This window comes from Meleagris gallopavo, chromosome Z (assembly GCF_905368555.1).
Source record: "Meleagris gallopavo chromosome Z, MGAL_WU_HG_1.1, whole genome shotgun sequence".
NCBI classification, from domain to species: domain Eukaryota; kingdom Metazoa; phylum Chordata; class Aves; order Galliformes; family Phasianidae; genus Meleagris; species Meleagris gallopavo.
Window position 1 is genome coordinate 17686326 of NC_139435.1, and position 27077 is coordinate 17713402.

At 39.9% G+C, this 27077-nt stretch overlaps 3 protein-coding genes across 11 annotated transcripts in view; 2 read left to right on the top strand and 1 right to left on the bottom strand.

Moving 5' to 3' along the window:
* MAP3K1 (mitogen-activated protein kinase kinase kinase 1) overlaps positions 1-5069 on the top strand; it is a 55501-nt gene extending 50432 nt beyond the window's left edge. For all 3 annotated transcript variants that reach the window (XM_085212735.1, XM_085212733.1, XM_085212734.1), the window contains exons 18-20: positions 284-426; positions 875-1006; positions 2435-5069. In XM_085212735.1, the coding sequence (XP_085068861.1) occupies positions 284-426; positions 875-1006; positions 2435-2584 (425 nt within the window). In that variant the 3' untranslated portion in view covers positions 2585-5069. The remainder of the gene's footprint in view (positions 1-283; positions 427-874; positions 1007-2434) is intronic.
* A 1717-nt stretch (positions 5070-6786) lies between these two features.
* On the top strand, positions 6787-12697 carry SETD9 (SET domain containing 9). The gene is made up of 6 exons (XM_085212736.1): positions 6787-6963; positions 7128-7495; positions 8317-8440; positions 9315-9430; positions 10597-10702; positions 12582-12697. The coding sequence occupies exons 1-6, from the start codon at positions 6821-6823 to the stop codon at positions 12667-12669; spliced, it is 945 nt and encodes a 314-aa protein (XP_085068862.1). The 5' UTR covers positions 6787-6820; the 3' UTR covers positions 12670-12697.
* A 4018-nt stretch (positions 12698-16715) lies between these two features.
* The window catches only part of MIER3 (MIER family member 3), a 33850-nt gene continuing 23488 nt past the window's right edge, over positions 16716-27077 (bottom strand). For 4 of the 7 annotated variants that reach the window (XM_019610402.3, XM_085212539.1, XM_085212535.1 and 1 more), the window contains 6 exons: positions 25757-25911; positions 25250-25331; positions 23477-23571; positions 21012-21139; positions 20690-20835; positions 16716-20598 (listed from right to left, as the gene is read on the bottom strand). In XM_019610402.3, coding sequence (XP_019465947.1) covers positions 20141-20598; positions 20690-20835; positions 21012-21139; positions 23477-23571; positions 25250-25331; positions 25757-25911 — 1064 coding nt within the window. In that variant the 3' untranslated portion in view covers positions 16716-20140. The remainder of the gene's footprint in view (positions 20599-20689; positions 20836-21011; positions 21140-23476; positions 23572-25249; positions 25332-25756; positions 25912-27077) is intronic. The other 3 variants (XM_085212538.1, XM_085212536.1, XM_085212537.1) reach the window with 3 other exon arrangements.

Here is a 27077-nt window from a genome sequence, read left to right on the forward strand (position 1 = left end):
TTTTGTTATCTGTGCTCCAGACATTGTTCCAGAATTCTGTTTGCGCCTTTGAAAGTTTGATTGCTTCTCTGAATCTCATATGGCCTCATGCTGTGTTCAGCAGTATTTCTGCATAACAAAAAAGTGACATTATTACATTTACCCTTGACTTGTAAGATTTCCTTGGTTCTGAGGGTGAAGAACATCTACCTATCAGTAGTCTTGAAATTGGAAAGTTGTCTGTGCATTCCTTTGCCTCTTAATAGAAAGCCAACTAGCAGTGTTTTTATTATGCTGTTGACAGGTGCCAATTTGCTAATTGACAGCACAGGTCATAGATTAAGAATTGCTGATTTTGGAGCGGCAGCCAGGTTGGCATCAAAAGGAACTGGTGCTGGGGAGTTCCAGGGACAGCTGTTGGGAACTATTGCGTTTATGGCCCCGGAGGTAAGAAACCAGTTTTGCAAATTACTTCAAAAAGCTGTTTGAACTCTGTTAGCTGATTCATACAGCTAAGTACATGGAAACTGCTATAAATGCTTTTAGTTAATTTTAAATACACTAGTTCTAAAGAGTAGGGGTGATTTCGACATAGCAATATATTTCTCTTTCTTGTCAAAATTGTTACAAGTGGTTTGTTGAAAAATATTTCATGATTATTGTTAAGAAAGCACAAGTGATCATTTGGTCAAAAGACTGCAAGATTGTTTGATTTGTCCTTCAATCAGGCACTATATTTTCCGGCTCTCTGTGTCAGTTTAATGGCATTTACTGATCACTCTGTTCAGATAAAATGTTAATCAGAATGCATTTGGTTGATTTTATTTATTTATTTATTTTCTTGAACTTAGGAGACTTTGCAGTAGATGAACTGGGCTTTGATTTGTCTGTGCAGGTCCTGAGAGGTCAGCAGTATGGTAGGAGCTGTGATGTGTGGAGCGTTGGCTGTGTTGTTATAGAAATGGCTTGTGCTAAACCTCCCTGGAACGCAGAGAAACACTCCAATCATCTTGCTCTGATCTTTAAGGTAAGGTTCTTTGTTGCTACAGTGGGCTGAACAATTATCATCTGCAGTAGAGTAAATTTTATGGAAGTAAAAGTAGTAGGACTTCTTGCAATGGCTCTTCTCTAAATTGGAGCTGTTTGTATAAAAGCAATACTAATATCATCATACTAATCATTTTGACTAATGACATTTATTTCTGAGCCATCTACAATAATATGTAGAAAAAGCTTTATTCTAACACCTAATGCAACAGGCAAAAAAAAACCACAAATAGCAGTAGAGTTAATCAAATCTTCCTAGAGTCAAGTGTTGGAACTGTTTCTTACAATCCTACAAAATATGGAAGCAAAATAAGTGTTTCTCTATAGAACATTTGCGTTTATATTCATATTTCATAGTGGGGAAATGGAAAATGTGATGTTCCATGACCAGGTTTTGCTGAAAGTTATCTACCATTATGCCATTTTATAAATGAACGTAGTCCCTCCTTTTCTAGGCTATCCACATTTCTTAGTAAAACCAATTAATATATAGAATCATAGAATGGCCTGGGTTGAAAAAGACTACAACGATCATCTAGTTTCAACCCCCTGTTATGTGCAGGTTTGCCAACTAATATAATACCAGGCTGCCCAGAGCGAAATAGACGTATATAGACATATACATACATCTGTATATATTCTTTAGTTAAAAATCTAGTTCAGCTCCAGGCATGAGTGAAGAAAATACAGTCACAAGTAAAGAAAGTGATCAGCATCTCCACTGGGATCAGTAAAGAAAGTGTTTCCATGAAGCAGAACTAGCACAGTAGTATTCAAATAAGAGAGAGAATCATCTTAATGAGTTGATGTCTGTGAATCTGATGGTGACACTCAAGTGTTCTCCATCATCTTCCTCAATCTGATCTAGAGAAGGTAAAAATCAATATGACTGGGAGCAACTTGCTTCCATCTCAGAAAGATTTAACTGAGCGATATTACATAATATGTTAAGCTACTTGTGTTCTCTTTGTCCTTACTGCATTTCTGCTACCACCCTGAAGGACAATCTGTCTCCACGCTGGCTTCTGCTATGCCAGTTAACACTAATGGCAAGGAGTAGACTAAAGAATACCCACAACTGTGGCCTGAGAGCCACTTCTTATGTCCTGCCCTGCAATTGGTTGCTGCAGAATATTGCTAGAAGAAGAAAAATGAGAGAAAAGTACAAGGAGAAAGGCAGTCTGTGACAAGCATGTGTTGTTGGGGAAAGAGTCATAAAAGGAACTTGAGACCCACTTTATAGAGAGGCAGGAATTAATGTACTCCTATAAACTGCAGTGGGAACTGTGGTGAGTGGATAAAAGCATGTAGCATAACAGCTGAAAATGATCAGCTTGTTTACTGTTTGGGGATAGAGGTGCGGCTCTTCAGAGTCACTGATTTTTAAAGAAGTTTTCTCTCTGTTCAGATTGCTAGTGCAACTACTGCTCCATCAATCCCTTCGCATCTGTCTCCTGGTTTGAGGGATGTGACTCTTCGGTGTTTAGAACTTCAACCTCAGGACAGACCCCCATCAAGGGAGTTGCTGAAACACCCAGTCTTCCGTACTACATGGTAGCTACCTATGTGTAAGGCTGATACACCGAAGATGCTACTGTATATAAAATAACTGTCTTGCAGTGCAGCTAAGCACAGCAGCTTGTATTGTTCTGCTGGCCTTGATGACAGATACATCACGGATTTAAGACCAGTGGAGAACCCTACCTAAATATGTGATTGACAAATGGAGATCTTTCCTTAAACTCAGTATGTAACATTTCACAACTTGTGCAGAGATTTGTAAACTGTGCCTTTTCAAACACATGGCTCTATGTCAATGCAAAAGCATTTTTCTTTAAATCTGCATGATTATTTAGCAACTTAAGCGATTTTTATTTTATTCGGAGCACTTTTTCAGCAATATTAGCAGCTGAGGGGCTCAGGATCTATTTTAATATATCGATCACTGTTCCACTTCACATCATGTAGATGTAAGCAGAGGATTCTGCAACTAGGAAGTTCTGTATCTGTCTCTTTGACTATACAAATCTCTGTGTAAAAATCCAAATGTTGATGGATACTTTAAAAAAGAAAAAAAAGCCTTCCTTAAACTAAGAGCAGGCAGTTGTGGTTCACTGTGCATTTACTGCTGGCTGTGTAATTTCTTTTGAAATTAAAGTTTTGTGTTTTCATTGTATTTTTAACTTTCAGGTAATGGGGATATTTTAAAATACTCTTTAGAAAGATGCAAACTGTCACTGAACATCTTGCTGACACAAGTTTTAAAACCAGATTTGCTGGAAATCTGAAATAAAATGCCATCCTCAAGTCAGTGTTTAAGGCTCTGACAGTATAGCTTATTAAAAAAATAATAAAGATTGTTCTGCGTGAAACAATTTAGATTCTGAATCATGTGAAAAGTTGTTGAGCCTTCTTTTCATATGGCAAATTATGCAGAAGTTATGTCAAAGGTGCCAGACTCAGTTTCCATTGAGGTTTACAGATGTTCTGTACTTCAGTGGGAGCAGGTGCCAGCTATGACTAGATCTCATTCTTTCTGTAACAACGTTGAGGTCACGCTCTTCAATGATAACAAGTTTTACCTGCTGTTTTCCTTCTGCCATACATCATCTATTTACTGTAGCTGTAGCTGTTAGTGATAATTTTATTTCAAAATGTTGGAAAAAAATATTACCCTAAGAAAGGTATTTATTTTATCAAGAAATGATCTTGGACTTGAAAAGCAAGATAAAGTAAAATGTGAAGTAAAGCTTCACCTGTAGTGCAAAACTTGTGTTTTTAGCAGGTGTGTTTTTAAAACAGATTTTTAAAATTATTTTTAAGGCAGGTTTTTAGATTCTGATGCATGTAATTCTGAAGGAAAATGGCAGCTTTTCTTTTGCTTTTTTTTATGATGGGGATCTTTTTAAATCGAATATTGATTGTGTTTAATTCTTTAAAAATACTGTTCGTGTTTTAACTCTTCAGAAGCCAGTTAAGTTGTTGGACTGAAACAGAATTGGTTATTTTTCAAAGACTCAGGATAAACTAAATAAGCTATAGTACATTTAAAAATGTACAATACAAATTGGAAGTGAAACATCTTAAAGATAAGTTTACAGGAATGATAGTGCTCATTCTAAATTTAAAAAAAAAAAAAAGCAGTGTCATTAGTTGTGATTGTTTTCCTTTTGGAAATTTTACATTCCTTTGCTTTGGAAGATTGGCAGACTTTGAAGAGTTAAAAAAAAAAAAATAATACCGAAATGTGAAGTTTGGTAGCTCTAACTGTTTTGTACTTGACTTTTTTTTTTTTTGACCACTTTAGAATTTCTCATTCTAATAAGATTGTTTCCAAGTCTTTCTTACGTGCAAGCTTTAAAGGATGCACTCTTGCCAATTCATGTACTGGAAGATCAGTTGTCAGATTAATACTGTTTCTGGCAGATCTGTAAACTGTATAAACTGATGAACCTCAGCTAATCAGTATTACTTTGTAGATCACCATGCCTACCACATTTCAAACTCAAACTGCTTCTAGCTGTCCAAATGCATTTTGTTTGAGTTTGTTTGCGTTTCCCTCAGCTTGCTGGTAACTGTGGTGTTTTTAAAATGCAGATGTGATGTAATATTCTTATTTTCTTTGGATCAAAGCTGGACTGAAAATTGTATTGTGTAATTATTTTTTGTGTTCTTAATGTTATTTGGTACTTAAGTTGTAAATAACGTCTACTGCTGTTTATTCCAGTTTCTACTACCTCAGGTGTCCTATAGATTTTCTTCTACCAAAGTTCACTTTCACAATGAAATTATATTTGCTATGTGTCTGATTCCTAAGATTTCCAGGGCTTAAGGGCTAACTTCTATTAGCACCTTACTGTGCAAGCAAATTTTACAGAAATCTCTGGGTTAAGAAATTTGGCTTCATTGTATCCTTTGTTATTTTAAATATATCAAGATATTTTAATTAAAACTTTTTACCCCATTGAACCAATTTTATATAGTATAATTTGTACCTATTTTGGTGTTCTTGTCTTTATAGTAAATAAAAGTTTTTGAACAAATTTTGTCTTTCGTTGATTGTAATTTAACTAATTTGAGTTTACCAATATGAATAAAGTGTTTCTGGTCCACCTCACTGTTTATACACCCATCTCCTGTACAATGCTAGGTCCCTAATATTAAATTAAGCATATGAACGAGTATGGGATGGTGTGTATGTATGAAGATGCATTATGATGCTAGGGCTTGTTTCAGCTGCCTCTCTCCTTTCTCTTTTTTTTTTTTTCCCCAGATTTTCTTAAAATTGATCAGTATGATCAGTCTCTCTTCCTCATCACTTGCATGGGTTCCTAAGTAGAGAATAACACATCAGATCACCAGTAAAACCTGGCAGCAGTCTTCTGTTAAATGATGGTTTTTGAAAGCTGGAAAATGCATTTACTGATGGGTCAAGAAAGGAAAATATATCACAAAAGTTGAGTAACAGGTAAGTTTTGAATGTTACATGTTCCTTTTCATGGACAGGGAGTGGCAGGGATTGCCTGCAGCCAACAACTTCAGCAGGGATTGCCATTTACTGCCAGCAAACGTCTTGATTTGCAAAAGCTGTATTCAACTCATCCAGCAGCAAATAGTAAGTTATGCTCAGTGGTTTATTTGCTGAGACTAATGCTAGAATTGCTGTTTTACAGATGGCTGCAGGTAGGCAGGGCTGTTCTGCACACACACCTCCCCTTACCGCCTGCTCAGTGGGCAGCATTCCTTGCTGAGTGAATCGACAATCTTCCTTTTTTAGGAGCCACACTATGCTGTGTCAGTGTATTATTCTCCCACTAAGGCACACGGCTTTGAATTTCAGGGGCGAGTAGATCTGTTTTCAGCGTCGTTGCCGAGTTAGCCCAGAAGATGGCAGAGAAGCGCTCGGCATAGACGAGGGCGGCTCTCGCTGCACTTGGCCGCCTTGTTTCAGTCCGCGTAATGCCGTCGCGCAGTTTCTGCTCTCGGAAAAGATGTGCAAAGTCAGCAACAAAACTGCAGGCCATACGGGGAGTAAAGCAAGAGGTGATGTATTTATGTATGCAAGCTTCTGAGATGAGAAGCGGGTTTTGCCTGTCTTGCTGGACCTGGCAGCACTCTGACCTCGGGTGCGGGAGCTGCATGTCCCGGCAGGCTTTCCTTTCTCCGCTGCGCCCAATAGCAATTCCCAAGGCCAGCTCCTCGTCAGCATTCTCTGGAAGGGTTTCTCAGGAAAGCATTATCTACCTACACTGTCACGTGCTTTTTTTCCCGGTAACTTTTGGCCTGGCTTCCAGCAGCCCACAGCTACAGCTGCAGGAGGGGAGAAGCATCCGAAGACAGATCTCGGGACAGTAGATCCCCAACGAGAGAAGGGAGGCCGAGCCCGCTTGCCGCTGCAGGAGGAGGCGGAGGCAGGGCAGCCCCGGAGCGGCAGAGCCCCGGAGGAGCTGCCGGGCGCAACCGGAGCACGGAGAGCGGTTCCAGGGGAGGCCTTCGTGCTTTACGAGGCAACAAAGAACACGGCGTTGTTTTCTCGCGACTTGAGTTCCCCTGAGGACGGGTCATCCCACCCCTTATGCTAGCGATGCACTCGCACGCACGGCCCCGTCTCCCCGCGGACAGACGCGCACAGCCACCCGTGCTCCGCTCGCGCACTGCGCCGAGCTTTTCCGGCGCACGCACGTCCCGCCCCGCTCCCGGCCTCGCTCAGCGCGCTGACCGTCCCTCCCCACCGCCAATAGCAGCTCCGCATGCAAATATCGCCGCGCTGAAGGTCGCTGATTGGCAGTGCCGCATGCGCGGGCGCCGCCGGCGGAGCGCGGTTGTGGGAGACGCGGGGGCCGGCATGGTCGTGCTGCGCGGCCTGCGGCGGCGTTGGAACGCTTATAAGTACCGTTTCGTGCCCTGGCTGGCCTTCAACGTCCGCCGCCAGCGCAGGTGAGGCGGGGCGAGCGGAGCGGCCGCTGCGGGGCGAGGCGCGGCCGAGGCGGTGCTGGCGGAGCCGCGGGTCTGTTTACAGCAACGGTGAGGACAGCTGCTCTGTATCCTACTTAAGAAAAGCCCAGTCTCATAAGATTTTCGCTTTCTTTGTTTCTTTACAGGACGCTTCGGTACGTTCCTGAAAGCTCCCAGGACAAAATAATCCCCGATGAAGACGTCTTAGAAACGCTGGTGAAAGTATTTACAGCGCTGCTTGTGAACGACTTGGGCAGGCAGGTGCCGGCGCTGTCGCTGCTGCCCACCGTTGGGCGGAGGTACGCGCAGTTACGGGCCGCCGAGCTGCAGCCGGACGCTGCGAGTTCTCGGAGCCGCCAGAGCCGGCAGGTGCTGCTCAGCCCGGAGGAGGTCCTGTTTCGGACGCTGGGGTTCAGCGTCACTCGGGACCGGAGCTCCCTGCCTTCTGCCGGGACCGGAGTCTTCGTTAGCAAAGGCTTTGTGCCGAAAGGGGCGGTTGTGGCCATGTATCCCGGTAATGAGGCTTTCTGATTGATTGACTTGTCATTTCCAACCGAAGAAATGCCGAAGTTCTGTGCTTTTATTTCACAGGTTTTGTTTCTGTAACAACAGCACAAGTTGGGATGGGGGAGGGTATTTCTGCGTACATTTTTGAAGAAAGCAAAGCATATCATAGGAGGGAGGGAATCTTATTTATAGGAAAATCAAACAAATGACCTTTCACTGTTCCAGATCTGAACGCTGCTGGAGAAGTTGTTCCAGATTCTTTAAACAGAAATGTGTGGGAACAGCTTGAGCAGTATAGATTAATTCCTTAGGGTTTCTGTTTTGTATGCATGCCTGAAAAAACGGCTCAGAGATATCCTGACAGGTGAGCAGACAGGTACCTCCTGGAGAGTGAAACTGAAGCCCTCGTTTACTGGAACTCTGCCATAAGCATCATTGCGAACATGCACTTCTCCACTCCTGCTGCTCATTCCTTGGAACTTTATTTGCTTACATTTCCGAAAACAATTTGTAATTCTGTCATTACTCTCTGAAGGAGATTGCTTGGCCATGGTGCTTTATCTACCACTCTCAGACACTGTGCACGGACCTCCTTCATGCTTTCCTCCAGCGGCTTCCTTTTGGATTATCTCCTCTGATGCAGATCTTTCTTATTGCAGAAAGATATATCTAAATGCTTGGAGGCTTTGAGTCGATGTCTTAGAGTCTCAGCTGGGAGAATTGATCTCACACCCCTCGTGTCACTTGAGTTTCTGTACAGAGGAGACTGGAAGATGTTTGCGTCCATTCTTATTTTCTTCTGAAATAATCATATCTGTCTTGCCACAGGTACAGTGTACAGAAAGCACGAGCCAATCTTTTTCCAGTCGCTTGGCAATCCGTTTATTTTTAGGTGCATCGATGGTATTCTTATTGATGGGAATGATAAAGGACTGTCAAGATCAGTGTACAGGTAAGCACTCAAACAGGGGGAATGGCATTCAAAATGGAATTTTAAAAGGTAGTACAGATAGCATCCATACTCTTGTCGTACCCTAGTTTGAGTTTTATTTGAAATTTTATCCACTTCTGTGTATCTCTTAAAACAGTGCAAGGGTAAGGGCTGCTGCTTGTGATGTTATATACCTGAGTCCCATCTGTAATGCCAACAAGAAGCATTTTGATGAAAGTGATGTTAAAGAGGTAATCTCTTACGATGAAAAGAGTTAATAGGGACAGAACATAGCAATTTTTTTTTTTATTAAATTCTCTTTAATGAAATCTGCTTAGTGTATGGTGAAAAATAGCTTCTGTATGGACTTGGTAACAACAAAAAGGTGAGTCTGCCAACTCCATGTTGGGGCTGCAGATGGGCAGCACATGAGGGAGCAGCAGCCTTTGGAGTAAGCATGAAGCTGATTGGACTGCTCTATCTTATCTTAAATGCAACTTGCAGAATTCTTGTGGGGCAATTTCTGTGTTCTAATACCGCATGCAGATAAACTTAGTCACAAGCAAAAAAGACCTAAAATAAGGGCTAGCTGATATCGGCTTTGAAAGCCAAGAACAAATTTGTTGTTGGTACTGTAATGAGCCTTCACACCTTTGGAGATCAGCAATATGTATTGCTGTTCCTGTGATGATGTACATTTTTGGTATGGTGTTTCCACACATATTCTGCTGGCATCTGAGAGACACTGCATGCTGGTGGGAGGTTTAAATGTACTTTAAAGGTGTGAGCAAGGCATTGCTCTCCCTTCTTCCAGATGGCTGTTTCTACAGGTGGAAGCACACATCCTGTGGTAAGGGAGAAGTGGTGAAACGTGTTAATGCTGTGGTCCTTTCAGATCTTGCAGCTGGAGGGATCAGCTTGGCCCCTTTCAGATGAGCGACGTGAGCTGGCTCACGGCTGCTCCACAAAACCCACTGGCAGTGGGACAGTATGTGAACAACTGCTCCTACGGTAAGTTACTGCAAGGGTTGGCTTTGTCTGCGTGGGAATAGATTAGTTTGCAGGTGGCACACAGATACTGATGGGTGATGGGGAGCAGAAATGCTGCTTAAGATAAACACTCGGGAGATTGTTCGGGAGGTCTTCTGTCAGATCTGGGCATCAGAATCCTTCAGTACAACAACCCTTCAAATATCCGTGAGCTTTTCTTGCTGACTCCCTTCGTGTCTCCGTGAGGATAAGCAGAGTGAAAGGCATGCATCCCAAAATGCAAGTCAGTGAGAAAGGCTATCCGGCAAAAGACTTCTGGACTGAGGCAGTACACAGTTACAGATTGAGTTCCTCAGTACCATTCCATCAGACTGACTGAGAAAACCTCACATGAAGTGACATCTTTTGTCACTGTATAGTTTGGCCTAGGATAATATAAGAAATAGATTAGAGGAACAGCATAAGAAAGGAATGTACAAGTTCTAATAATTAGTATTACAGCAGTGGGATGTGAAGAGAACTATTATATTTTTTTTCTGCCTTGCAGTATGTGTTGGCCCTTACATTTGTGGGGGTTTGAAACAACTGACTCATGCAGATGATCAAGGGGTATAGAAAGTTCAATTGCTGCTATACCTAGCCTGTAAGAGGCTTTCAGAGCTTGCATTATAACTGCTGCGCGTGCAATAGAGAGAAAGATTTCTAGAGTATGAACCACAGACTAACTGGCATGAAGACAAAGCTCTCACATTAATCTGTTTTTTCTAGACCTGACGTTCATGTAAAGAAAATTCTCTTGTTTTCCATGACTGTCTTTGCAACATAATTTGTCAAAATAATCGTAGACTCTGAATACTTTTTTTTTTTTTTTTTTATAGATATCATCAACACTGTAAACTGTCCATGGTGCTGCATGTGCTTTACCCCCTCACATCTATCCTTATAGTCAGGTCATCCTGTTTATTGTAGTGAGGATAAAACAACCTTCAGAAGCTGGTTGTGTATCTTTTGTGCAAATTCAGAGCAGGACTCCAGATGAGTGTAGTAGCTCTTGTCAGGGGCATGCTTTTCAGACTTTGTGAAGCATCTGGTACCTTTGCAGTATTTACTTATTATTTTTACACACATCTTACACCTATCTAAGACTTACTGAGCACTATAGAATCATTTTTTTTCTTTTTTTCTAGAAAAAGCAGCCAATGTATGTTATCAGGAGTTTGATGTGCCAGGACATTTTCCTGTAGAACTGAAACAGTATCTTCCAAACATCGTCTACAGCCACGAGATAGAGAGGTTAGCAGTGGGTCAAAGAGCTGGTAGATTTGTGTGATACAAAGCATACTGCATGTGTGAAAAAGGAAAACGTTTGAAGGGAATATTAGTCCATGAGAAGATGGTAAGGAAGATTTACCTCTTTGAATAGATACATTCAAAGTAACTTACAAGACTATTCTTTCTGTTCTTTTTTTCTACGTGTTCCCAGAAGAGACCAATATAGCTCTGACTACACTATTTTACTATCAGTGATCGTACACACTACAATGGGATTTTCCAGAATCCCATTAAGCACTACTTATATTTCACTTATATAACAGTAATGAGGCTTTTCAGTATGTGTTTCAAATTTAGTTAGTAACCTGCAACCAATCAAAGCTCTTCTACGGCTGCTGAGACTTGAGCTTCTCACTCCTCTGTTCTCCAGGTTCTGCTTAGGGAACAGTTGAGGAATCTAAAAGGAATTTGTACTGAGACAAATTAAATGCTGTGCAGCATAAAGGCATAAGCCTTCTGGTTATATTCTGCAATTAAGGCATTCTTGTTACAAACTGAAATTCCAGTTTTCAAACTTAAAATATTTTGAAAGCTTTGACAGATTTTTGGTTGGAGCTGTGAGAAAAAGTGACAATTAGATTAGTATTTGTATGGTGCTCTGTGGAAGAGAGTGTTCTGTACAATGACATAGTCAAGAATATCTTTCAAGCTGTGAAGAATTGAGTCATAATGTTGGTTCTGAATTTAAGCACTAAAGAATTTGCCCTTTTTGGTCCAGTTGCTCCTGTGGGAACCAGACAGTTCTCTTTATCTAAAGTTTGTGAAAGGTCTTCATAGACATTTCAGCCTTTTAATCTAATTCTGTTGCTATTTTAAAAGTCTGAAATCTGGTTGTTGAGAGTTATGGTGCATATTGGAAAAATGGTTCTGACTGATCATAGACTTTATTGAGGCAAGGTTAAATATGCACTTGTAAACTGCAGATAAATAAAGAAATGCCAGTAAAAAAAGAGGTGATATGAACTTTAACAAACCCTGGGTTTTGTACTTAAAGTATGAAAGGACAGTGAGGAAAACTAAGCTATGGGGCTGCTTCATGATGGGGAAATTTGCTGTCCTCCTTGTCATCTGTCCAAGAAAATATCGTCTTACCAGTTTTCCTGGTGCCCAGCTCCTAGAGAAGTGATCCCATCCTCTTTGTGCGTTCTTCTATCTGATGCTGATAAATACAGTTCTAATGACACTGCTAATCTAATTTTTAAACCATTCTCTATAGTAAAAGAGTTCTTAGCACTTATTTATCTTTGATGTTGGTTAATTTTCAGAATGGACTCATTAACTTTTTTAACAGTGGGGATTATTTGGAATGATGCCGTTCTTTCCTTTCATGTTCCTCAGAAGAATGTACCCTCTTTCCTGGTACAGATTTTCCAGCTCTAGGACATGATCATTTTCTTAATGACTCTTGCAGGAAATTACAGACAGATTACTAACTTGTTATATGAGAAGACTGTTCAGCAGCCACTGATTTCATCTTGGGGTTTATGGAAAGTTCACCCATTGCTGTGCATCCCAGCAGGTTATTTGTTGTAGTTCAGAGCTGTCTTTCTGGGTTTTGTTTCAGTGAGAGTGGGTTTAGCTGACTGATACATGTGAGTGTGCACATCTAAAAGAATGTTTTCTGCTCTGTTAACTTTGCTGCATAATATACTTTCCTCTGTCTTGATTAATTTATTTCTTTTCTGAGTAATTGTGCAAATGGAAACATTATTTGCTTACCCACACTGACTGCACTTTTTCTTGGCATTGGTTTTGATTCTGTTTGCCTATATTTCAGAGTTGTTTTCACACTCTCCTTGCTATCTAATTGTGTATTTCCATGTTTTGCTTTTCTTTTCAGCCACCTGAGGTGTGTAGTGCTTGTCACTCTCAGAGACATCAAGCAAGGAGAAGAACTTTTTTCTAATTACTACACTATTGTCAATTGAAGTAATAAATTTTGAACTGTCAGTAAAATACTGTTTTTGTACCTCCTTCTTCATAAGCATTTTTACACAGTGAGCTGTAATTTCAACATTTAGAAATCAAGCTGCAGGCCTGTGTTTCCCTGAATTTCCCCACACTGGATGCAGTAGCGAAGGCTCATCTTGTTGGATTTGCAGCTAACTTGTATGTTTATTGCTTTTCAACTGTCTGTACAATGGCTTCAGCAAGTGAAAATGTTAAGTTAATGGCATTTAATCTTGTAGTTTTCATTAACTGTGCTGTGGTTTCATGCTGCAGGCTCCTCAACAGGATAAGGGAGAGAATGGGGGGAAAAAGCTAAAATTTATGGGTTGAGATAGACTGTATAATAAGACAGAAGAAGAATAGGAAAAAAAAATAGAAAATAATATACAAAAGGAGTAATGCGCAGTCAGTTGCTCACTACCTGCTGATGGATTCCCAACCACTGGCCAACCAGTGGCTGTCTCCCAGCCAAGTCCTCTGGAACTATTGTTCAGTGGGACATCTCAGGGTATTGGTCCAGTCTGGGACAGCTGTGTGGGTTCCATCTCTTCCCAACTCATTGCTGAGGCTGAGGAGTCCTTGGCTCTGCTAAGCACCAGCCGAAACACCAGTGTGCTATCACTGGTGTTCTCATCATCATCCAAATACAGCATCATGCCTCCTACTAGGAAGAAGATTGACTACTGCAGTGGTCACTATGATGCAGTTTTAATATTTTTCTGGTTTGTTTCCCATGCTTACAATGGACGCAATCTCTGAAAATTATTCTTCTCAAGAAGCGTCCCCAAATAATCCTAGTTTCTTGTTCTGGTTTTCAGGGAGTTGATTCCACTCCCTTTGGTGCACGTTTCCTTTTAGAAAGTGTTTCAGTGCAGGCAGTTGTCCAAACCTTGTATGAAACCTTTCAGAACTGTTAATTTACAGTTGTGGTGCTGTGGTGAAGAGCCTCTCCCTTCAGCTGTGCCTGCTTTGAGATACAGTGGTGGCTCTTACTCTGTCTTCATGGTGTGGTAGCAAGTCAGAGTTGTTGTTGAAGTCCAGTCTGCAGCTCATTGCTCATTGCTCTAAAGATCCCGTCTCTGCTGAACAGAGGCCCCTTCCTCATCTCAGTCTGTACAGAAGAGGAGTTCTCGGGGTGCCTGCAGTGCTGCAGAGCTGAGCAGGTCGGAGTTCATGGTTACGTGGGGAGAACTGCTCTTCACATACCAGAAATGCAGCGCTCTTCGTGTTTCTCCAGGCTGAGATGCTGTTGCTCAAGGGCACAGTTTAGTTTAGCTCTCTCAATCCACACCTGTTAATAATTTTAAAATTATCTAAAAGCTCCTATCTGATGACTGTGGAACTTAGTTTTACAACTATTTTGTTTAGAGTGCTTTCTTGAAGTGGCAGCCCTCTGGATGTGAACAAAGCAGTGCTGAAGTGCAGACTCCAGGACACCTAAAAGGATGTGTGGCACTGGTTTCTCCTTGGTCAAATACTGACGCCTGGCAGCTGCTTTAAGGGTGGGTCACACATGTAAGAAAGCATAATCTGGCCTGAAACTGGCATCACCTATCGTTATCTGCCTGCTGGTGGCTGTAGAATAGAATTGAATAGTTAAGTTGGAAGGGGCCTTTAGAGGTCTGCTGCCCATCTGGCTGTGCAGCCCAAGATGCAGTTTACCCCTTGGCTGCCAGGGCACGCTGCAGGCTCGTGCTGAGCTGCTGGCAACAGCTCCTTCAGATACTTTCCTGCTGTGCTGTTCCTCAGCTCAGCTCCCGTCAGTGCCTGTGTCTGGCATTGTTCCATCCCAGGTACAGCACCAGCATTTTCCAGGTGGCCGCTTACCAGCCAATACCCTGTTATTACAGTGACCTCTATCTCTTGAAAGATGACTTTAATCGCACTGGAATTCCTAACAGGGCATTCCTAGCAAGAGGCACCGGCCAGCCTCAGCAGGGACTCAGGAGGAAGGTCAGCCAGCACAGCTCTGACTTTTGACTTCTTAATTCCAAAGGTGAAGCTTGTAACAGCTGCAATGGTAATTCTCCAAGAGCTTAAGTTGCTCCCTGGATTCCCTGTTGATTTGGGATAGCAGAAAAGTTCGAGTGCTTGGAAAATCAGAGGAGCTGAGCTGACAAACCCAGCAGGAGAGCTGCAGGTGCTCTGGAGGAACAGGCCCACAGAAGAGGGGAACATGCCTGCCAGAATGAGCAGCTGCCTAAGATCAGAAACTCACTTTAAGGAGAACAACAATTCACAGCCAGGCTGCTGCAGCCAGAGCAGGGACCAGCATGCAACTGTGCAGCAAGCGGGGAAAGAGCTGCAGAGCTGCCCAGGGCCTTGCACGAAGTTACACCCACCTCTGTGGCTCTGGCACCCCTGGCAGCCTGCTTAAGCATGGGTGTGTGCAAGTAGAGAGAAGTGGATCAGTTACACACTGACACTGGAGGAACTGCTGACAAAAAGGGAAGGATGAAGAACAAGTTTATAAGCACCGAGAGTCATAATTTCTTGCACTACTGAAGGGTGTATATGTGTGTGTATAATGATGAATACATTCATATGCACTTGTATTTACATAATAAATATGCGGGGGATATGTGTTCATGTACAAATATATAAAAACAGCCAGCTGGGATTTGTACAGGGGCTGCCAGCAGCTCGCATGGCGCTCTCAGGGAAGGCTGTGACATACTTCCTCCCTTGCCCTCAAAGCCTTCAGTCCTTCCTGCTGTTTCTGGTCTGACCCTGCCATGAGCATGTTTTGCCAAATGTGGTAACGAAAAAAAAAAAAAAAAAAAAACAAGAAAGAGGATTTTCCCTTGTTTTGTTTTCTGCTGTTGCAGCAATTCACATAAGGCACAGAAGGAGTCAGCGAGCAGGCAGCTGTTTGGTGGCTGTGAATTTCAATGTGTCTCACAGGATCTTGCAAAGCCACATTGCAAGATGCATTCATTTTTTGTGTTCTGGAGATGCTGTACTCATAGCAGGTCCATTTGGCTATTGGGAAGCGCTGCTCCTGGCTGCCTCTTCCTTCCCTGTGCTGGTTCTGGGTCTCAGCTAATGACATTGACAGGAGCCAGTACTTCACCACAACAAAAGGAGGTGGTTTTCTTCTGTAAGGTTCATTAATTGAATCAAATGTCCCCGCATGGCAGCAGGTGAGTGACACAGTTAAGACAAAGGGGAGGGTGTAGGCATTATGGCTTTTGTTTTGTTGCCCCTTTCCCAGTTTAACGGGACTGATCTTATGCCAAATCCCTAGAAGAAGGGAGGTTCAGACTGTCACCAAAGAGTTTTTAGGTACTTTGTTTTGCACCTTCTAACAATTATCATTAGAAAAGACACAATTCACATCTCTTCATCTTAGCTCATGGAAAAAGGAAAGTGCAGCTCATTAAATTACTTGGCAAATTAACTGTTGCTGGTTTGATTTATAATCAGCTTGCACTCCAGGCAGGTATAATTTATTAAAAAAAAATCCTTTCTTTACCTGAAGCTTTATTATTCCAGTCATTGCAGAAATATGCACATTGGGCCTAGGAAGCCTCAGCACTAATCCTGGTGCTTGATGGAACTCAGAAGTAACACAGTGGCTTTTCAGAGTTCATAATCATTTTCTTGAGGACAACACGTAAGAAGCATTTCAGATAGATAGTTCAACTTAAGCATGCAGAGAATTTTTCTTATGCACAGTGTAGCTGAGCTGAATAAATGGATCTAAGTTGTGGATTCGAGAATTTGGGCAACTTTTTTTATACAGAGAACAGGAATGTATTCTGCACAGCTTACCACGCACTTTGAATATGGGGTTAAGCTGCTGTGCTGCTCCTTGGGAGCTATGTTTAAGCCCCATCTAAGATTTTGCTGTACTTAAGGCATAAGGTTTGAGGGAAATCAGTGCTTATTATTTTACCTGCAAATCTGCTTGCTATCTTTTTCACTCCTACATTAGTGTTATAGCATCTAAGAATACGTGCAGAGTTAGTGCTAAGCTCATCTGAAAATGAAATAGCAAACACAGTGCAGATGCACGAAAAGCTTTACAAGTAAAGAAAGGTTTCCAGACATTTATTTCTGGAACTGTACACCAGGTATTAAAATACAACAAATACAAAATAATGCTAAAAAAAATCAGTGTTTATGTACAAATATTAAAACCAATGCAACGATAGCGACTTCCTCTTGAACATCTGACTGATACTACAGCATGTTCCGATTGTCACTAAGTTTACTGTTATGCACAGGGTACTCATTTTGAGAATAACTGGGATCTCTGCTTTATTAAGAGGACTATGACCATACTGTATTTTACAACTGATAGCATTTTCCTTTTTTCAGTGAAAAATAAGAATGAAAGAAAAAAAAATAGTAACCTGGTAATTATTTTATAAATTATACTGTATTTAGTTTCCCCATCTGTAGGCAATGTGCTTGTGATGCCGGGCAAGCAGTGACCCCGTTGGTCAGTTGATCCATTAGTTTACATTCAAAGTTAAGGTATTCTCTAGAGACTTTGGTTAAATTACGTAGTATCGTTATGTTCTACTGAATCTGAATTTCTCATACATTTTTGACCCTTGGCTTTAAAAATTAAAAACAAAACAATTGCACAATTCATTGACCTAATTGTACACAATTTAGTATTCTTCAGACAGTATTGTACATCCTTCAAGTAAATTCAGCAGTTTGACCATGACAAGAGAAAAACTAAACATTTAAAAATCTATCATGAGAAGATGATGCATGAGTAACAAAAGTAAAGGTATTGCTATAATCACAGCACCAGTTACACTTCTAAATGAATCAGCTATCCTTGTCAGACTCCCTGTATGTAAAAAGGATACATTTACCAACACTGCAATTGCCCATTATGGATTTTTGGTTTGTTTGTATGAAGAAAAAGTGTGGCAGAGGACAAAGAATTTATCACAGTTTGTTATAGGAATTGTGCTACACCATCCAAGAACCAAGGCAACACAATTTCTTTCTATGTTTGCAATTCAGTTATCTTTGTGCTGACTTCCAAAACACAATTCTTTTAATAAACAGTAACAAGTTCTCCATTTAAATGTTTAAACTGAGAGAAAAATAAGTAAGTCCAGCTTTTAGAAGAAAATTTCAATAAATAGCTATTTTACATGGATAAAATCATAGTGGTACAAATTTATGAATGTCACATCAAGCATGCACAAAAATGTTCCTATACACAGAAGTAGTCAGAAAATATTGAAATAGATATCTAAAAAGATATGAAGAATTTACATATTTACAAACTCTTGCAAATTATTGCCTCATTTTAACAAGGAATTAAAAGTAAACGATACCAGCTAGCTAGCCAACAGGCTAAAAAAGATCAGCATTTAAAAACCTATCAGACTAGCTGGAATTCATTTTTCTCTCATACCATTTTCTGAATTTTGGTCAAAAGTCTTTATTTAAATAACTAAAGTGTCCATTCAACTTGCTGACAATCCATACCTTAGACAAGTCTCTGTCTACATTAAGATCCCAGCAATGCATAGATAAACTGAATATATTACTGCATCAGCTAATGAGAATGGGCATGTTCATTTAAGTGCAACTGGTATAAGCATTCAGTCATCTCTCTTATAATGATTTTTATACACACCAGCCACTCAGTGTAAACCCATACATAAAACTTGAATGTGTAACAACGAAGGATTATGGGCAATACTTTACAAAATTACATAAAATGTGTTGATTCATCAACAGAAAGAAACAAGATACAAGGGTCAGCACAAAACACAGCAACAAGAGGCTGACAACTTGGCTAAAAAATGTCAGAGTACAACACAGGGCCCGGGCTACCTATTATTTACTGTGTACTTACCTGAATTACATACTTCAGATGTGTCAGTTAAAAACGGATTACAACATTTTCTATACTTTTGTCCACTGTGCTAAACTAATTTGTTTTTAATATGGTAAATGTGCTATTGTGTAAACACTTCAAAGCAATCTTCATTACAGTGCTGTAAAGAAAACTCCATACTCTGCATCCAAAATTCCGGATGTCAATGCAGTTCACAGTATGCATAATAAATACCCTCTTCCCTTTCAAATATTAAAGTCACTACTTTCTAGTTACTCAGCGTGACCTTGAAGCAACTATTACAAATATCAACAAGGCAAACTTAACCACTTGAATAATGAAAACAAGTTAGTGGCAATTAAATTTGTAACATGAGGAAAAGCGGCCATCTTACTGAAATAAGGTTCTGAGCTTCATTAAAACTGCATGTTTTATGCTACAAAATATCTCACTTGGTTTGATTCAACTCCACCTCAAGAATTAGAAGAAGCTGCTGCAAGACAAACTTTCTGGATGGTGAATCACACTCCATGATGAAAACAAAAAATTACTGAAGTAAAATAGCTGTTTTTTCCTCATCCTTTCCTATTTGAGCAAAGTAGCAAAGTGCCTTTTTTCAGCCCATGACCTTGCCAAAACAAACAAATGAAATCCACGCTAAAGAAAGGCTTTTAAATATACACTTCAAGGTTCTACTACTTCTACATAAACTAGACAGTCCCTCTAACACTTTGAACTGCAGTGCTCCAAATAATTTGTCTTCCAAAATATAGACTGCTCAGTGGTAAATCCTCAACTGTGCAGACTGTAGCATTATGTAACATCAGCTGCCTCAGGAAAGTTATACAATTACACTATTCAAGTTGTGGACAAAACACACCAGAAAACAACAGCCTAAAACACATTCTCTGTTTAAGCCAGTAAGTTTAAAGTACACAGACACTCCTGGCAGTATAATTACTTGTGTAGGGTAGCCATGGCCTGTAATTTTGCAACAGCATCCAAGTGTAGGTCTTCATACTTTACTCATGATAAGTTCCTTGTGCTAGCTTCCACCAAGATGAACTTGCTGCTTTGTAAACTGAAGTGCTCTAGTTTAGTATCACATGAGAGAAAGTTCCATTTAAAAAACATCCTTGTGTGTTTGTGCAGTTTAAATTAAAGAAGCCTATCCCTGCCTTTATAAGAAAAAAAAAAAAATGCTACATTGCACAGGGATCAGGATAGGTACCTGTAAACATTGTTATTCCACTGTATTTGTTATAGCAAAAGTAACTTAGGCTAAAAAGCCACTCCTATCAGTTCAGAACTTCTGTGCTGGTTTTGAATTGGTGGCCTCTGTCTACAGGCTTAAAAAAAAATAAAATAAAATAAAATTGAAGCAGAGCTTAAAGCTGCACCACAGAGTTCTCTTAGTCCCAAACTCTGCCAAATATCATACGACATTTCCACATTTATGGACTGAAAAAAGAAATTACTCTTGATAAATCAAGATATAGTTCTATACATACAAAGACATCACTGATGTCATAAAGTTCAAACTTCCAGTGAAAGACTAAGCAAACCTGATAGCTCCCATCAAGTTTACTACTACTGCATAATGTACCCACTGTTTGTTTCATTTTCCACAGTCACTCTGAATGAAGGGCGGTGTGTTGGTGAAGAGTGTGGGTGTTGATAAAACCATTTGTCTCATTTGAAGATAGACTGCTGAAGTCAGCCACTGAAACAGCCATTTTGGCACTGGTAATATGATGTGTGTGGTTTTCAAAGTCCACACCAAGGTTATTTACAGAGACATCATTCATGAAAGAATCTGGGACAGCCATTCCCATTTTCAATCTCTTCGCAGGTCTTTCTGTCTCTTCACTGCACATGTTCATTGGGTTTAGCTCTGAATGATAAAAACCAGTCTCAAATAAATTAAAACAATCGCTTTCACCATTGCTTGGCAAGTTAAGCAGTTCTTCTGTTCCAACAGGCACGTGATTAACTGGTGCTCGAGGTAAGCTGTCCATAGAAGGAAAAGCATCATCCAGGCAGTTCACATCTGAAGTGTGGCAGACTGTTGCTACACTATTTGTCAGTGCTGGGAAAAAAAAAATGAAACCAATGTAAATGAAATAGTACCTTATGAAATTACAAGGTAAAAGATTTTGGTTTTTTTGTTCTTGGTTTACCTGTCAGCTCATTGGCAGTAATGGAGTTCAGAATGCTTAGCTGTTGATCAGGAATGGCTTCTGTTCGACTATTAGATGTTAGGGCTGAAGAATGCACTGCTCCACCATGGGCTTCTGCTTCATCTACCAAACGATCCATGTAATCTCTAGAACAATAATACATTCACAATGGGTTATTTAACATGAAGTCAAGGTCTAGAGTAGTAATTTCATTTCAGTTATCATAGCTACTGCAGCATCACACTACAATGATGAAAGGGGAAAAAATCTTCTACATTTAAGATTTGCAACAGCTAACATATTCCAAGAACGTGTTACTTACGTAACTCCTGGATGATGGTTATATCTCTTCTTTCCAAATCTTGTTTGCTGAGCAAAGTAATCGTAACGTTCCGACTTTTTCCACATGTAATAGAAAGCCACACACTCAGCAACCGTTCTGGTTCTTACCTGAAGGAAGGCAAGAAAAATTGACACGATTAATGCACAGCCATTTTGTCATCTCCCCAGTTCCCATATCCCTGAAATACTGTTAGCTTTACTTAGTGTCTGGAACAAACCAACTAAGAGATCCTACAGAGATCTGCAGTTTCAAATAACTGTTTATCTGTTCTACTGCATTACCTTGTTGTGTGCTGGCTTTTTTTTAATAGACTGAAGCCGTAAGTAAATATGAAGCATTTCAGTTCAATAACAATTTAACAATTTTTAAACACTAAGACAGACTCTCTTAAAATGGAAAAAGCTCATCAGATCAATGATGTTAAGAGAATTGATACAGGAAAGACTTTGGGTATTAATTCCTTTTAGGAAAGTCAGGAACTGCCGAGGCTTAGAAAAGTGAAATGCACAACAATAAATACTTAACAACAAAAATTGTTTTCTTGTAGAAAAGATATTAAGGATTCACAAAACTCATTTTGATTTATGTTAACCGTTCGTCTTATTCACCAAAATAGGCCACTGCTATGCCAAGTCAGATTCTCAAAGAAATTGCTACTTCTATCTATATTCTTACAAAATACAGAATCACAGAATCATTTAGGCTGGACATGACCTCTGAGACCATCAAAACCAATTGTTAACCTAGCACTATCAAGTCTACCACTAAATCATGTCCCTAAGTACCACATCTACATGTCTTTTAAATGCCTCCAGGAATGGTGACAAATACTTCCCCAGGCAGTCAGTTCTGATGCTTCATAACCTTTTCATTGAAGAAATTTCTAATATCCAGCCTAAGCCACTCCTGGTGCAACTTGAGACCATTTCCTCTTGTCCTCATTTGTTGTCTGGGAGAAAAGACAGACTCCAACCTCATAAAAACCTCCTTTGAAGTAGCTGTTGAGAGTGATAAGGTCACTCTGGAACCTCCTTTTCTCCAGCTCCCTTAACTGCTCCTTTTAAGACTCGTGCTCCAAACCTTTTGCCAGCTTCACTGTCCTTCTCTGGACACTCTCCAGCACCTCAATGTCTTTCTTGTAGTGAGGGTCCCAAAACTGAATGTAGTACCTGAGGTGTGTTCTTTCTCACCAGGGCTGAGTCTAGAAGAACAATCACTTCTGTAGACCTGCTGGCCACACAGTTTCTGAAACCTGGGCACAAAGCTACCTCATATTCAGCTGGCTGTCCACCAGTACTACCAGGTCCTTTTCTGCCAGGCACCTTTGCAGTCAAACCTCTTAAAACCTGCACTGCTGCCTATGGGTTGTTACGACCTGAGTACAGCACACAGCATTTCGCCTTAATGCCATACAACTGGATGTTCCCCTGAATGCAGCCAATCCAGATCCCTCTGCAGGTCTTTCCTACCCTTAAGCAAATGAACACTCATGGGTGGTATTATCTGCACCACAACTGTTTAGGGCCAGCTTCTCAGCCAGTTTTACACCCAATGAAGTGTGCACACATCGAAGCCATGAGCAGACAGTTTCTCCAGAAGAATTCTTCAAATTATGTGCCTTGCAGCATGTTGTAAAAATGATTAAAAATATATGTTTTTAAATGATTTCTTCATATCTCTAGCGAATTATTATTTATTGGTAAGGTGCATTTAAAGTCTGAACTGCCCAAATGTTTGTCATAGGACAGATTAAGACAGATAATGAGCAGGACTAGCTGACTGTTGTTCAACAGCAACCGCAACGCCGTAAAGTTTACCTCAGATATGGCAAACACTGCAGCCTACTAAAGAAAAAAATATCCTTAAGATAGTATCAAACTATAAAGGAAGTACACATAAAGTTTGGAAATATCCACACTGTCAACTGTACCACAAAATACTATTTTTTTATTTTAAAAAATCTCATCCTTATTCTTCATGTGCAGAAAAGTCAATTAGAAATAATCCAAATCAAGATTCGAGCTCCTTCATTAGCCAGAAAATAGAATCCTGATGAATAATTCCATGACTTTCTTCAGAAAACACAAAGAGCTAAGCCTGTTGCTTTGCAATTGCACCTTCCTACTGATAAAGAGAGTTAAATAAAGACGCAGTTTCCCCTCTCATGGCCTTAATACAGAAGTACTATGCTTGTAGAAGTGAGGAGACATTTTAACCAAAATATAATATAAATGCACAAATATAAGTGATGTCAATGTAAGTCAACTTCAGAGATGGTACACTGACTCATTCAACCTTTCCAATGATACTTGCTGTAAAACTAACACAAAAAAGTCAAGCTGGTTGTAACACGGTGGTTCTTACTTCGCATTCCTGCATAAATGTCACAGATGGTCAGCATCATACCATCTCCCAGCTCTTTCACTTAATTGTAAAACACTAACCTTGTTTTTTTGGATGAGATGAAAGTCTTTACCATAAATCAGGAGTGCATGTTCAAAACTTCTGCATTCTTCTTCTGTCCATGCTGTCATCTCTTCTAGTCAGTAACAAAAATAACACAAAGAATTTATTTTTGCTCAAAAAACTTTTTACAGAGAGCAAAATAACTGTTTTGATAATGCACAAATACACAAATGCACTCTAAAACTATAGGCCAGTTATCTGGATTCATTTTTTAATATGCTGTATAGATATCCTCTCTGAAATCCAACATTCTTTTTTTATAAAGACTCGTGAAAATTTGATTTCTAAAATCTTTCATCCTTGACGGCAAAGGACATTCAAAAATTCTGATATGTTATTTCTTAAGAAATGTGTTAACAAAAACCCAAAAACTTAAAAGTATCACCAAGATATCGATGAGATTACTCCTCTGAAGTATTTCTTTTGTATAGAACACAAAGAGCAGTGGTTGTTGGAAAAAGGGGCAAGAATTTTTTTGTTTCAAAAACCTCAGACTATAAAACTGAATTCAGTTTTAAAAGTAAAAATAAAATTGCTAAAAAAAAAGCATATAAGCAAAAGGTTAATATATTGCATGGTTCACTATACTCTTCCTAATACATGATCTAAGCAAAGTTGTTCAAGCTATTTAAGTACATCAGTTTTGTTTCAAATATTGTTGCCTTTCTATCTTGGCTATGGCTTTGGATCTAGGTAAATAAAAGTAGAAAAAAAGAAGAGATTTTCATAATGATAATTCAGAAAACTTCAGTTCGGCTGTCCTTTAAAGTCAATCAGGAAAAAAAAATCACATCTCAAAATATTTCTGGAAGCAAACACTAAAACAAAGACCTTTTTGCTCCCAGATGAAGGTTGCAAGTATATGACTACAAAGTTGCTTTCTTTCTTTCTCACCCCATTAATTTTGCACTACTTTCTACAGAGTTCTCAGTCTTCAAAGAGAAGAGAAAATCCCCATGTAAAGTCTCACAGTTAAGAAAACATCTCAGGAGATGTAGATTTTAACTCTAATCAGGAGAACAAGCAGTGAACATCAGCAAGTAGTATAGGCCATAATATAATGGTAACCCTAAAAGACAGGAACTAAGAGTGTTATCATTCTTCACTATTTTTAATGAAGGCACTCTAACTCCCATTTGACCTGGGTGGGGGTGAGGAGCTTGAGTACTAGTCCTTACAAAACAGAGCTTCTGAATCACAAGAAGGCAGAGCTGTATTTCAGTCCCAGAAGAGGAAATTAAATCCTGGAGAGGTGGGGGATTTAGGACATTGTATTTCTACTACTTAGCACTCTTCTTGTACACGAGCTTTCTGAAGCAGTGCTCTGATATTCCTTATAGTTCCAGTCAGTTGTGTCTTATCTGGTATAAATGACATCAGATTGTAGTTGACCATGACCTCAAAAAGCTACTATCATAAGAGTGAGAATAGTCTCATGGAAGAAAAATCACAGCTTCCTGTCCATCCCTCAGTCTGTACTGTTCTTCCAACAGAAGCAGAGGAAAGAAAGAAAGAAAGAAAAGGTGTAAAAACTGATATTGCAAACTTGTACAAAGTTGCAAACTTCTCTAGTAGAAATTTCCAGATGACCAGTCAGAATACACCTATCCAGAATACACCTATCCATACTAAATATATCATGGGAATAAAAATACCTGCAAATCTGTTTCTTACTCCACATTTTTCTACACAACTTTCAAAATGCTTTCTTTCAAATACACTTTTCTGAAAAATCAGGAACTCTCTCTTACCCTGAGATGCCTTTCCGTTTGAACAGTATCTCTCAATTGCTTCCTTAACATTATGGCTACTCTTGAGAAGTTCATACAATGCCTATAAAATAAAAGAAGTAAAAGTTTGCAAACATCAAATCTAAACTTACAAAGCTAGTTTTTCAGTGAGTGCATTTCATGTCAAAGAGAATCTGTCTTCATAGATTATAAAAACATTAAAATAACAGCCAAAAACAAAACCTTCCAAGAGTTGAAGCAAATACAGGATGTTAGAAGCAATTATTAGAAAATCTGAATTTGTCAAAAGCATGGCAATCGGAAACATTAGAACACTGCCAACATAATTTGTATAATTATGCATTTTTAAAATGACAAACAAGATCCTGATAATATCTAACTAAAATAAAACAAAGAAACAAGCCATCAAATAAACTGAATACTAAACCTTCACAGTACAAGTAGAGAAAGAAAAACATGTTAATTACAAAGCAATGTGTCACAAATAGAACAGGATACAAAACATACTTGTTCGTTGTCTCGTGTATGTAGTCCTTCAGGAATTCTGCCAATTAATTTTTCATTTCCTGTTCTTAAGGAGGTTTCAAAAAGGTATTCTTTAACTTTACTTTCTGAGATCACATCAGGTTTCCAAAGTAAATGGTCTTCATTTTCATATGCTGCTAAAACACAAATCCATTAACACCAAGGATGACATTTTAAAGACTATAACATAAAAAGCTATTTTCTGAAGACAGAGAAAACAGAAGAAACCAAATATCACATTGCTTGTAAATCACGGATTACTTTTTGCCCAAAAGCCTCCATTAAGAGACAGACTCACAGAATGGTATGGTGAAGAGATTCAGGTTCTATGAAAATCAAATAATGGACAAAACTCTTTAGTTTACAGAGGCCTAGCTCATTGACTGATAGATGATCAAGTCAAATTATGCAAGTGTATACATCATCTTCACACAAATCAGCAAGCTTGCCCTGTTTTATTCGGCTGTATATGGGGCTTACGTGGCAAAGTTTTAGTAGTGAGGGGCTACAGGGGTGGCTTCTATGAGCAGAGCCATGCAGCTGCCCCACGGTAGATCAGAGCCAGCTCCAGTTGCTCCAAAGGGATCCTATCGCTGCCAGTGCTGAGTCATAAGTGATATGAATGCGCTCTGGGGGGGAAGATTTAAGAAAGGCAAAATAATGTACAGCACCTGAGAAAGAGTACTGATAAAATGTGAGACAAACAGTCCTACAGACTGAAGAAGGGGTGCTCCATGTGCAGAGCAGAAGTTCCTGTGCAGCCCATGGAAGGGCATATGGTGGAGCAGGAGATCCTGGGGAGCTGCTACCCATGGAGACCCATGCTGCAGTAGCATGCTACTGAAGGATGGACCCCATATTGGAGGTACAGGCAGTACTGGAACAGTACTTGGAGAGCTGCAGCCTGCGGGAAGCCCAAGAGGGACCCCATGTGGAGAAAGGCAGAGACGAAGCACTATGACTAATCACAGCCCCACTGTCCATTCCCTTATGCCAATTGCAGGGATGAGGTAGAACAGGGTGGATGGGAGGAAGGCATCTGCTTTCAGTTCTTGCTCTTCAAGGAATGTGAGGTAAGGAGGGACTAGAAAGCAAAATATATAAGGAGTTGCTGAGACAATTGGGGCTGTTTCATCTGGACAAAGTTGAAAGGAGACTTCACTGCTCTTCACAACTTCCAGAAAGATCAGTATAGTGAGGTAAGTGCTGGTCTCTTTTTTGAGGCAACAAGTGATAATGTGAAGAAATCGTCTCGAGTAATTCTAGGGAGGTTTAAACTGGACACTGAGAAGAATTTCTTCAT